Raw genomic sequence first — 13,114 nt, 5'->3', positions numbered from 1 at the left:
GACAGAGCTCACAGCTTTCCAGGAGGCCTGGTTTCCATTTGTGGGCAAATGAGAGGAGCCAGCTAAAACCCACAACCACTGCCCTGGGAGGCACCAGTCTCCTGTCTGGCTTTATTTAGAATTTTCAAGACCAGGAATTTCAGGTGGGTGGAAAATTCAGTGTTAGAGATTTGCTCATCCTGAAAGTCTATTGCAGATTCTTTTTTGAGGATATATGTGACACAGCCCCCCCCCCATTTTTAAGGAACCAGAGAGGTGGAGATATTTAGGCACAAGATTTCCTCTCTGTCTTGGTTTTTAATAGCAGTTCAGTTCTGCAGTTAATATCCTACAAAACTTGCACAAAACATGCCAGGATGTGTACCCATCACTTGGCTGGAGAGTTAGCGGAGCTCAGAATGTTTATCTTCTTAGCGACCGAGACGAGGGAAGAGCTGGCAAGAGGCCTTGAGCTCACTGTCTGATGCCCACTTAGCAGGATGCCTCAAGCGCCATAGGCTGAACCGAATGCCTCGGCAGCTGTGGCGGCCAGATGAGCTGCTCGGCTCCCCCCGCTCGCCCTTTCTGCCTCTCTGGCTGACTGAGGAGCCCCAGAGTGGAGCGGTGAGAGGGGAGGCGGACGGTGGCCTCTCGGGCACTCCTAGCCCCAACAGAGTCCTGGTGGCCATGCATTCCAGCTCCATTGTAGATCCCTTCCTGGTAACCCCTAGCAGGTGCCTTTCCTCAGTAGCCTTCAGTGAGTCTCCAAGTCGAGCCTTGGTTCCACCCGATCACTTCCCTTTTCTCCTGTCTTCTGAGAGGGAAGGAGGCAGATGAAAAGGTTTGGGAGAAGGCAAATGGCCTGTAGTGGTCACTCCAGAAACGTGGCTCGGGTGGGGGCCTTTGTCGATCCCGAGAGCTGCCCCATTCCAAGTCGGCTGCGCCACCCATGTGGGAGTGCCGAGGGCAAGAACCAACCCAAGGGCTAGTGGCTGGGAGCGGGCTCAGCTGCCAGGGCCAGAGGCCAGCGCCAGCTGGGATATGGTGCATCTCCCTCAGCTCGCCTGCTGGACCCTGGGCCTGGAAACGTCACCTCTTACTCATGCTGCTGCTCTTAGTGTGCCTGGGCTGTGTTTGGGGTACTGGGCTCCCCCGGATTGCTCTTGTACAGTTTGCGAGGAGGCCCGAGGAGGCCCCTTGGCCAGCCCCGCACTAAGTTCTGTCTCCCGTCTCTAGCCAGGGCTTCTACCGGTTCCGTGGCCTCACGTCCCCTGCATCTGCTCCTTCTGCCCCCAGTTGTCTGCTCCTTGTTGGGAAGCCTCTTCCCCAGGAATGTGAATCCACACGAAGGAGTAGCCCATTTCCTTCATCCTCCCAACCCCAGAGGATTCCTTGCCTTTTGGAGGCTAACATTTCATCTGCAGACTCTTGTTCCAGCCGACCCACCCATGACCAGCAAGGGCGGTGCCTTCTGCTCTCATCTGCAGAGCGCGAGCCTTACAAACCTAGTGGCTTCCAGTTTAAGAAAACACATTAATCTGAGTTGGATTCTTGTAGCCAGTCCTGTGGGCTTGGCTTGTTAAAGATGATAATTAACCCATTGCTAATTGGTGTTTTAGAAGTCGGGCCAAGCGGCCCTCTATTTTACCAGCCTTGGCGCGCCGGGTTTGTAAGCTGTTCTGAGGTTGCTTAATAGCTACAACAAGACTTCACTTTCCTGTGTGCCTCTTATTTGCTCTGAGGATATTCTGTAAAATTAACAAGCAGTAAATTTTGATTGAAGGTTTCAACAAATGTGAGGGTAATTGGCTCTACTTGTAACAAGAAACAAGAATGGCAACCTAGAACTCCTTTGTTTGTGGGGGAAACCGTACTGGGACTGTGCCCTCAGCCAGAGGAGCAAAAGAAGGCGGGCCTGGTTGGGGTAGAGGGGACAATGCTGGTCGGCAGGATCACTAACTAGGGATGCCCTGCGACTCCCCCACCAGCGGGGCTGCCTTCCCTCTGGCTTTGTCGCTTCCACAAGAACAGGTTGTGGAGCGGAGCCGCGTGGCCCCAAGAGGCAAACGGGGCCCAGCTGCTGGAGTGCTCCTTCCCCCAAAAGTCAGCCAGTGGCCACTTCTTCATGGAGGCACCAAGTCCCAGGGCTTCTGGGATGCTGTGGGATTCCTGCACAGATATGGGAGGCATGGCAACGTAGACCTCTGCTTTGTCCTGAATTGAGCCCATTCTAGTGCTTGAATGTTTCCGTTCACACCAGGAAGGGGAAGGCACATATATAGTGCCTCCTTTGTGCTAAGCGCTTAACCAAATTTCCCACAGCCATCATAGAGTGAAGGGCTACTATTATCCCCATTTTACAGTTGAGGGAACTGAGGCAAGCAGAAGTGACATGGCTTGCTTATTAGGGTTACACAGCCAGTGTCTGAGACTGGATTTGAACTCGGCGCTGCCTCTACGGTACCTCCTACATATTGCTCCTGATTTCTAAGGACAGAGTGTTAATCCTCCTTTCCCAGCTGTCCCCGACCCTGCCTGCCCAGCTCTCGGTTCTCCCTGGGGAGGTGCCCTGGCTCAGGGCCGGCCGTTCTGTTCACCACTTCTCACTTTCGGTTTTTCTTTCTGATAGGCTGCTTGCGTGTGTACCTGGTCTGGTTGATTAAAGAGTCCCAGAAACCCGAGTTTCACTTCCATTGATGGCTGAACTCTGCCCCCCGCATGTGCAGGGAAAAGAATGCTCTTTCTCTGACCTCCTCTGACTAATCCTGCCCTGACCCCCAGTTTGCTGCTTTTCCTCTCAGCAAAGACTAGATGATGGGTTTGGGGGTTAAGATGGGGCCACTCTTGGCACAAAGAGGCGGGGCAGCCATGGAGCAGCTTTTCTCATGGTGAGCTGTCCTGGTCTCTGATGCGACCAGACCTGGACACCCACCAGGCCCACTCCTCCCTTCTGCAGAGCCTGCTTGGGATCTGAGCATCCCAGGGTGAACAGGTGCCACAAAGCACTAAAAAGCTTGCTGAGTTTTTGCCTTGGGGTCCCCTGGGGCTTTTCCTCTTATCTAGAAAGAAAGGTTCGGGCTGGATGATCACTGAGCTTTGTCCGCCAGACCAGGGACACATCTCTGATGAGAATGCTCTTGCCTCTTCCCCACACTCCTGTTGGGCCTGCAGAGCCCTTCACCCCCACCTGGAGCCCACATTAGTCTCCTTTGGACGAGGCTTCGGCTCACCCCACCGAGCTCCTTACTGTTCCCCCACCTCTCTCCATCTGCCCAGACTGCGGCTTCTGCCTCAGCCTCCTTCCTTCGCTGCCCTTAAATGCTGCCTCCTTCCGGAGGCTTTCCCGAGGCTCTGCACTTGCCCTCATTGTAGGGATGGTTTTGAAAATGCCTGTTCTCTCCTCAAGTCCAATATGGATTCCCTGAGGATGACTCGAAGGCAGGTTTGCCCAGGGCCTGATAACCCAGTGGGGAAAGGGCTGCTCCCCCCACCTACACAGGGCGGGACCTTGTCCAGTCTGGCTTGTTCCAAGGGAAGCCCATACTTATGCAAAAGTCTGTTTTCCAGCAAATAGAACCTTCCAGGACACAGAGCTGAAACCAAAAGTAAACGAAGATAGCTCCTTGGTGGCTGAATTAATCAGCACAGAATTCATGTACTTTGTTGGAAAAGCACCCTAGCAACATGATATGAAGAATAGAACAGGTCAGGAGTCGGCAATATCTGTGGCTACATTCTGCCTGATACTAGTTGTACAACCTTGTGATACCAATCACTTGCTTTCTGGAAGCCTCACTTTACCCATCTGTAAAATGGGTCTGGCATCCAAGGTTCCCCTGCTCCAAGGGCAGCTGTGAAGCTAACATGACTGAGTTTATGTAACACACTTCTCAGGCTGTACAGTGTTCCATAAGTGTCACATTGGGAGAAGGACTGCCAGGGACCATCTGTATTTTCCCTTTGGATTCTTGCTATTTAGCCCTCGGCTTAGGACACAGGAAGTACTTAATGCTTTTTTGTCCCTTCTGTTCATTTCTCTACTCTGTCCACCTTTGTCCACCACCCTAGCTCTACAGTTCTCGGCTCCGAGTCCCTCCTTCGTGGCTCCCGGGTCCTGGAGCTTAGAGCTGCCCGGGGCTTCGCTGTGCACACCACTTGCCGATCTCTCTGTTTTTCATTGATAGAGGATGGAAAAAATGTGCTCATGAACAGAGTGATTGTGGGGATTATGTCATAGGCTTCATCTGGACTCCTTCCTCCCCAGCAGGCAGGCTGACTTTAACCCCTCCTCTGCCAGGAGGTCTTTCCCAATGGAGAACCTCCAGGAGTCTGCTTCTTGTTCGTGGGGCTTAAGAGCATCCTCGCTGTCCTGCTGTTGCGTATTCTCTCGGAGATGGCTGACAGAGCATTTTTGCTGACCTTGATACTGGAAATCCTGTCCATGGACAGAAGATCTCTAGATGTCCCAGCCCCCGTGGGCTCCCTGTGACAAGGAGCTCAGACTCTGCCCTGCTTGGGCCACATCAAGATAGTATGAGTAGGACAGAAGGCCCCAGAGGCACCTAGTGTCCCTGAGAGGGGTTAAGTCATCTATTGCCAGAGAGACAGACAGACAGACAGAGAGGGGGTAGAGACAGGGAAGAAGGGAATGAAAGAGAGAGACAGAAACAGAGATACACACAAGAGAGACAGAGGGAGAGGGATAGACAGAGAGCAGAGATGACGGCCTGGACTCTGACGTCCCATAAACGCCTCCAGACTGACCAAGCACTTTCTGAGCAGCAGGCCCTGGGAGGTGGGGGGATGTCCCCAAGGGTGAGTGAGGACCATTTTAGGGTTGTGGCTTGTTCTAAGAGGTGATCTTGGGCTCCTCGCCCTCCCAGATGCTCCCTTCTGCCCCTTTCTCAGGGCGCTCTAGGAGGCCAGAGCCACCCGGGCTCATTAAATCCAGACCAGTCTCACAAAGTTGTCTGCTGGTAACCGAGAACGGATGTCCCTTTTCCCCAGGATCCCACGGCCAGGAGAGGTCGAGGCTGGGCTCAGACCCAGCTCCTCTGGTCCCAAAGCCGGCCCTTGCTCTCTGTCCACGAGCGTCTCTGTTGCTCTGGGCCAGGCAGGCAGCTTCTCCTCCCAGCTCCTTTTGGCCCTTCCCTCCTGGAGCCCCTCCAGGTGGGCGTCCCAGCGTGTCTGTGCCCTTCACGCTGGCTGCCCCTGAAGGAGCCGAGGCTGCTGCGCTTGATGTTTACCCGTTAGGGATGGGGAGTACCTGTGGGCCTCGGCCCACGGGTGGTTCCCCACTGCGGGGACTCTGGCCTGGCTGTGATGTAGGGTAGAGGCAGGTATCCATGCCAAGGACCCCCACTCCCCTGCTGCTGCACCCGCTGTCCCATTGCATAATCCTCCTCCGTAGTGGGAGCAGGGGCAGAAGGTCAGAGGTCACAGTGGGGTCAGGCGGCTGACACACACTGTAACGACAAGGTGGTTAAAATTAGACCACAGAGAGGAAACTGGCAATCTTGGGGAAACGCAGAAGTTTCCTCTGCGAGTGAGCGGCCGGGGGTGCAGGGAGGCCGCTGTGCGTGCTGCTGCCAGGCGATTACTCATTTCAGCTCTGGTCTGGAGTGCTGCGAGCCCCTGCTTCTGTATTTCTGGCCTCCCCCGTCCCACGCCTGGGTACACGCAGCAGGACCTGCCGCGGCCCGGCCTGGCCCTAGAACTTCCCTCTCCACCGAGGTGGGCCCGGGCAGCCGAGGCAGGGGCCCGCACGGAAGCTCTTGGGGGAGGAAAGTGAGCCCGACAGGACGGGGCCTGGCTAACGGGCCCGGGGTCCAACCCGCCCCCGCTCCCGCTGCCAGTCCCCGGGGGTGGTGTTCTCCCACCGAGTACCAAACCACCGTCCCGTGATTCAGCATCGGAAACTACCGTGATTGGCAGTGGGAGCGACACGAGAGTGTGTGCTCTGTCGCCCTCCCCGTGCGAGCTCTCGGAGGGCACGGCCGCCTCCGGGCCGTAGCCCCGGCTCTTTGGCCTGGCCTGGACTTCTGCCGGCCGACAGAGACTAAAGCCCCTGAGCCCCTGCCTCGGAGAGCTCCCCTTCTGTTCATCACAACCACATGGCCCTCGGCTCAAGTCGGAGGATTGGCTCCTTTTTGACATGGGATTGTATTTAATTTATGCCTCAGTCTGTGCTGCATCAGTCGCATTGGAAACTCCTAGAGAGCACAGGCCGTTTCTGCTCTTCTGGTTCCCCGACTGTCCCCTTGATAACACAGGGGGCCCCAGGCTCTGTCCGGCTCCTCTTCTCCATCCAGAGCCTGTTGGGGTGTGCTGAGCACGTGGGCCCCCAGGGTCTCCTCGTCAGCCCTCGCCTCCCTCCCGCCTCCGGCTCACGTCTCCCACTTGGTCCCTGCCTCAGATGAACGTCTTGTGCCACCTTCACTCATCCCTCTCCCTGATTCCCCCATTGTTCTCAGGACCACCAGACTCCTCCCAGTCACCCAGATCCCATCTCCATCCTCAAGCCCAATATCCAACCAGTGGTTAAGTCCTATCATTTCTTCCCTTGTTGCATCTCTCAGGGAAGCCCACCTTTAGGACAAGCCCTCAACATCTGGATTTCTGAGATAACCTGTTGGAGGGGGAGGGGTCTCTGCTTCAGGTCTGTCTCTGTCCATCACACACACACAATTAAATTCCAAATCTTTTGGCTTTCCCATTCCTTCATCACCTGGCTCCTGTCTACCTTTCTGCTGAGTCTTTTTCCCTCCCTCCCTTCCACATACTCTGTGACCCAGTCATTCTGGCCTCCTCAGTGTTCCTTACACACCACACCCCATCTCCCTCCTCTGTGCACTTTCCCTGGCTGCCCCTTCCTCCTCCTCATCTCCACTTCCCTCCTTGCCGGGCTTCCTTCAAGTCCCAGCTGAAACCCCACCTTCTGCAGAATCCTCTCCTAGTCCTCCTCAGCCTTAGTGCCTTCCCTCCGAGATGACCCCAATTTATCCTGTCTAGATCGTGTTTGTAGGTGGTTATTTCTGTGTTGGCTCTGCCATTACATTGGAAAATCTTTAAGAACAGGGTTTCTTTTCTTCCTTCCTTCCTTCCTTTTTTTTTTAATTGTATTTTTCCAACAATATATTGATAATTTTCTTTATTTTTATTTTAGTGGTTACATTTATTTTTCTATAGATTTTTTCATTTTAATAGTTTTTTAATTTTCCAAATACATGCAAAGATAGTTTTCAACATTCATTTTTGTAAAGCTTTGTATTCCAAATTTTTCTTCCTGCTTCCCTTATATCCCCCCTCCCCAAGACAACAAGTAATCTGATATACTTCCTTCCTTTCTTCCTTCTTCCATTCTCACCTCCCTCCCTCCCTCTTCTTTCTTCCTACCTTCTTTCCCCTTTCTTGCCCGCTTGCTAGCCTGTTTACTTTCCTGCTTTCTCTCTCTCTCCTCTCCTTCTAGCATGGTGTCTCATACATGGCAAGTTCTTAATAAATGCCACTTGACAGCGTATCCAGCACAGGTCCCTGGGCAGATGGGCCCGACGTCTGCTTTTTGAGCACATTATGAGAGAGATAAGAAAGAATCTTCCTCATTGAGGATTCGTCCCGTGTCCTCTCGTGTAGCCCTAGCTCTGTGACCTAGTGTTGGATTGTGGCGAGACGGTCTTGTCGGTGCTGTAAGCATTCAGAAAAGGGGGGGGCGAGATTGGTGAGGAGGGCCGGAAATGACTATTCCAAGGGGAAGGAGGCCTTTTACTTGGGGATGTCACATTTAACCTCCTCATTGATGAGCTTAGGACTCTCTGTGTGAGACAGCAGGATGATGAGGTCACCAAAGGCCAGAGAAGAGATATATATACTCCACCACACACACCCCAAAAAAAGAAAAGATGCATTTGGAAGTTGAGGTGTGTGTGTGTGTTTATGTGTAGGCATAATGGGAAAGGATTCCAGATTCTGCCTATGGAAATTCCATCTGAAAGTCTCATAAATGTGATGATTGCTGGAGATATTGAATTTCATTTAAACTAAATCAGCCCCAGCTTCCCTAAAGCACTCGCTTGTGTTCAGATATAGTCGTGTGGGAAAGGAATAGTGTGAGCTCCGGAGGGGCAGAACTTAGGAGAAACCCCACAGCCTCCTTCAGTCACCACCTGGCTTGCCTTCCCTTTCCTGGGGTCTGCCCACCTGAGCCCAGGAGGCCCCGTGGGTCCCCTGAAAGCTTGTCCAGAGAAGTTCACTATGATTTACAGCCAAGAAGGGGAGTGTAAAGGTCATGGTGGGGGGAGGAGGGGAGCAGGAAGAGGTGCTCCATTGAGATTGATGATATCGTTGCCCTTCCCCATAACAAGGGGTTATGGCTGCTTGGGCTCCCCCAGTATAATTCCCCAATATACTCCCTTATCCTCAGATGAGATTTTTAAAAGTTGGAAGACTCAAGGACACACAAAATACAGCCTGCCGAAGGTCCTTTTCCCTAAAGTCTGAGCATCTCCTCCACACTTCTGAGAACCCTTCTCCAGCCTGGTCCCCAAGACTCACGTACCCAGCAGCCTCCCTAACTCAGTCACTTGGATGGGTTTTCCATGAGCCCCTCAGTCAACGGCCGGTCCCTCCCACCGTCTTCTCTTTCGGCAAATGCTTTTTTCTTTCTTTCCCTTCACTGTAGGTTATTGCAGCCGACTGCAAGAGGGTCACAGTGCTGAAGTATTTCCTGGAAGCCCTTTGTGGACAAGAAGAGCCTCTGCTGGCATTCAAGGGTGGAAAATATGTGTCAGTGGCGCCCGTCCCAGACACCATGGGAAAGGAAATGGGAAGCCAACAGGGAAAACAACTGCAAGATCAGGTAGTGTGCGGGAAGCGCGGGCCACGGCCACGGGAAAGCTCCCCGGGGACCGGCCTCTGCCCGGGGCTTCAGCTCCCTCTTGAAGCTATTTATAGCCACTCCAAGCTGGGCCTGGGGAGAAGCTTCAGCCGCCCCACAGCGGCTTCTCACGAGTGCACTCTGCTGGTGCCCTGCCTCGGTCTCTCCTACGAGTTCCAGATGCTGCTTTTTAATACTGCAGGGGAAGGGAAGAGAGGGAAGGGGGGGAAAGATTTAATAACGTACAGCTCTGGAGGCTTAGGAAAGGGGCTGGGGTGAGGGGGGTGTCAGGGTTCAGAGTGAGGATCAAGTTTATAGACATGGAGCTGAGGGCTGCACAAGGCTGAACTCCAGCCTCCAGCACACGTCCAGGAAGAGCTGACACTGCTGGACCCCTCCCCCCACCTCGCCGCCCTCCCTCCCTCCCTCCCTGAACATCCTGATGTGATTAAGGAATTCTCCTCTTGTTTGTTTGCCCTTGCTTGTTCCTGTAACCCTTATTTCACTCCAGGTCCTGAGAGACAGAGACAGAGAGACAGAGGGAGACAGATCCCGTGTGCCTGTGTACATGCAAAACATGAGTGCTGCCAGCTTCCCTGCCCAGGGCGCACGCGCGCGTGTGTGGGTGTGGGTGTGGGTGTGGGAGACATAGAGACAGAATATCTGCCTGTGTATGGTAGTGATACTGCCTCCCATGTATCTGTGTGTAAGTACGTGTGTGTAAGAGACAGACCGACAGAAAAGAGACAGAGACAGAGAGAAAAGACACAAGGGACAGAGAGAAAAGAGACAGAGACAGAGAAGAGACACAGACAATGTATGATAGGGATACTGGCTCCCATGTATCTATGTGTGAGAGACAGACTGACAGAAAAGAGACAGAGAAGAGAGAGACAGAGAAGAGAGACAGTGTATGATAGTGATACTGCCTCCCGTGTATCTGTGTGTGTATGTGCGTGCATACACATATGTGCTAGTCAGCATATGACCATGAACGTCCCCTGCCTCCAGGCTTCTACTTGCTCTGTGTGTGTGTGCCCACTATGTGTCTGAGAGGGTCTGGGTTCTCAGGGCTTTTGTTTTCCTTCTTGCCCCTACAGGTTGAGTCTCATTCTCCAAAGACCTAAAAGAGGGCTTGTAAGGGAAGTGGTGGATAGTTATGGAAATTGCCCAAACTGCTTAAAGCCAGGGCAACTTGTCCTCAGGCCGGCAGCTGTTGGGCCTGTGACGGTGCCCAGTACTCAGTGGGGCAGGGGGTGAAACCAGGATCAGCTGAGAGAGAGCAAGAGCCTAGTAACTGGCCTTTGGCCTATCTCCAAGTGGATGGCTCTTTGGGAAGCCAGCTCCGTGTGGTTGGGCCCAGTGCAGGTGGGAAGACTGATTCCAGGCAGAGTAAAAGGTAGCCATGGTAATAACTTGTATCCATAACATCCTTTTAGTGGTACAGAGCACCTCCCCCAGATGACATCTCACAGGAACAGGGAGGCGAGAGGCCTGAGCTCAGAGCCGTGGGCCTGATCCCTTTCTCTGTCTGTCAGACAGAGGGGCTGTACCTTAGACCCTTCCAGGGGCCCTTCCAGCTCCAGCTCGGCGAGCCCTCTTAGAAATGAAACTGAGGCTCACTTGGCTGTGATTTGTCCTTGATCACCACTCAGCTCCAAGGCTTCCCATGCTTAAGCTCAGTATTTGGGGCTACAGAACAAGTCTCTTGTCATAGCACCCACATTCTCCTCTTCCCATCTCAGCCCACTGACCAAAACAGAGGTCATGACCCACGTGAGGCTGCCCACTTCTTCCCTTTCCCATGAGCATCCTGGGTTCCCTTTTGTGAATGGTTCCTGGGAAACCCTCTGTCGCCCAGCCTGTGTCATTTCATAACCTAGCACTTCCTCATCTCTGGGAGAGCTCAGCCAGTGAGCCTTAGTAACTACCTCTTGGGCCAGCTCTCCCCAAATTGAACCACAGCCTTAGTGATGGCTGAACATGTGGGCTCTGTTCCCAGAGACCAGCCAGGTGTCCTCCCTCACTTCATCTAAGTGTTAGCAAGTGAGGAGACGATTTTGGGGATGAATCTTCCTCCTTCCCATGCACAATCTGACCCTCTAGGGACAAGGCCCTTAGGCCAGAGTGACAAGAACCGTTGGCAGCTCAGATCGGTCGCCGTGTGACACTAGCTAGCTCCCCACTGACCCACATCCCCTGGTGGACTGGCCAAAGGCCCTGGTCCTTCTCACTCTTGCGGTCTGGAATCTCCTCTCTCCTCCAGATAGCGACCTGAGATCTCCGAATCTTGTCCGCACTGTCGGCATGAGGCAGGGCAGTTAGTGCTCGAGGTCGGTGGCTCACACGCAGTTCCTCAGAAATGCTCCTAGAGCACCCATTCCCACCTCTCCCTGGCTCAAGTTTTTCAAGGCCCTGCTTTTAAGTCGTGACTTTCCCTTCTTTACAGCCAAGCCCACAAACCTCATCAGAATCTGATCTTCTGATGAGCAGTGGAAGTGCAGAGCAGAGTCTGGACATTGCCTGGGAAGGGTTATCAAAACTTACTCAGCCAGGACTGGTAGGACTGCCTGGGTCCAGCCTTAGACGCGCGGCTGGGTCACGGGAGCAGAGAGCAGGCACCCACACCGCCTGAGTTTCTCTTTCACCGGGCGCCTGCCCCTAGACAAAGGAGTGCGGCCTGGGGCTTCTCCTGTTGGAGCTGCCAGCAGGAAGCTTAGGAGGCAGTGTCTTGGAGCCCAGTGTGAGGCCCACACCCTCCCCGGCCCTCTCCATCTCCCCCTGCTAACCCTGTCCCTCCAAGGAAGCTTTCCCGAGCTCTGTTGGGCAGCTGCATTTTCTCTGCTGACCAGGGCCAGAAAGAGAGAGGAGCAGGATCTGGGACCACCCGGAGAGCGGCCTCTGAGAGCAGAGGCTGCGGTAGGGGAGGTGACGACCCTCGGGTGGAGTTCTATCAGGCTGGCAGCAAGTTTTCCTGAGCTGGATCCCCTTGGCCCCGGCTGCAAGGAAAACAGCTCAGAGGCTGATGGTCGAGCACTGCTGGAAGGGGGGGAACCAGGATGTTTCCACCCCTGCACTCTGGTCCCGAGACAGGCTGTCACAGGCTCTTCTGGGCCGTATCCTTTGTCCAGTGCTCCCTGGCTCAAGGGAGTGATGTGCCCGACCTCCAGCTGTGGGCCAGCCTGGATTCCTGTCCTGTGTACCAAGCGTGCATTAGGTTTTGCTTTGACCAGTGCCATTTTCTTCCTTGTTTTTCCATGTAATTGTTTCAGAAGGATACTAGTCAGCCCGTGGTAGAGGATATTTGGGGGAATGATCGACTGTGAATATGCAAGAACCTAGGGGTATACAGGAAGATCTGGCTGGGAAGGATATGTGTCAGTGACTGCAAGGGAACAACTCAGGGCCTGCTGGAGGGCACACTCTGGGCACGGTGACCCAGCCCATGCCCTCTGCCCAGCGACCTTTCTTCAGGGCACATTTTGAGCATACAGGGCCGGGTTGAGCTTGGGGAGGGGGAGGAATGGAAGGCAGAGCCTCAAGTAAGGGCTCTGGGCTTACTGTCTCTTCTCCTGCCTTTCTCTTCTCGGCCTGCTCCCGCTGTCCAAAGGAGGATGATGTGGTCATTGAAGATTTTGAGGAAGATTCCGAGGCTGAAGGCAGTGGGGGCGAGTATGACATCAAGGAGCTGCGCGCCAGGAAGCTCGCCCTGGCCAGGAAGATAGCGGAGCAGCAGCGGCGCCAAGAAAAGATCCAGGTGTGTCTGGGAGGGCGAGGGGCGGCTGGGGGGGGGGGGGGCAGAGAGCGGCCTGCACGTGGCTTGTGGGGAGACACCCTGACTTTGCCGAGATGTGTCTGCCAGTGGCCCCTGCCACTTACTGGGGGCTTCTCTGGCTGGGGGCCATCCTTCCTGTTAGATCTGTGGGCTAAGGATCAAGAGATGAGCTTCCCTCATGGAGGGAGAGTGTTCTGTTTAAACCAGAGGGTTTTCACCTCTGTGGCGACCCTGTGGGCAGTCTGCTGAAGCCTTGCATGCCTCTTCTCGGGATCATGTTTTTAATTGCGTCAGAGTCCATAGGATCACCCCCTCAAAAAAAAAAAAAAAAAACCCAAAACTAATGATATTAAAGTGCAGCTACAAAAAAATATATTTTTAAAGTCAAAAACAAGTTTTGGATCCCAGGCCCAGAAGCCCTATTTTAAACCTTCCTAGAAACTCCTTCAGCTAAGGTGCTTTTCCTCCCTCCCATCCCCAGCTCCACA

At 53.9% G+C, this 13,114-nt stretch overlaps 1 protein-coding gene across 2 annotated transcripts in view; it reads left to right on the top strand.

Moving 5' to 3' along the window:
* SMG6 (SMG6 nonsense mediated mRNA decay factor) overlaps positions 1-13,114 on the top strand; it is a 180,157-nt gene that overhangs the window by 153,610 nt on the left and 13,433 nt on the right. For both annotated transcript variants that reach the window (XM_074263872.1, XM_074263871.1), the window contains exons 14-15: positions 8,657-8,833; positions 12,462-12,608. In XM_074263872.1, the coding sequence (XP_074119973.1) occupies positions 8,657-8,833; positions 12,462-12,608 (324 nt within the window). The remainder of the gene's footprint in view (positions 1-8,656; positions 8,834-12,461; positions 12,609-13,114) is intronic.

This window comes from Sminthopsis crassicaudata, chromosome 4 (genome assembly GCF_048593235.1).
Source record: "Sminthopsis crassicaudata isolate SCR6 chromosome 4, ASM4859323v1, whole genome shotgun sequence".
Classification (NCBI taxonomy): domain Eukaryota; kingdom Metazoa; phylum Chordata; class Mammalia; order Dasyuromorphia; family Dasyuridae; genus Sminthopsis; species Sminthopsis crassicaudata.
This window is presented reverse-complemented; position numbering and strand designations above follow the sequence as displayed.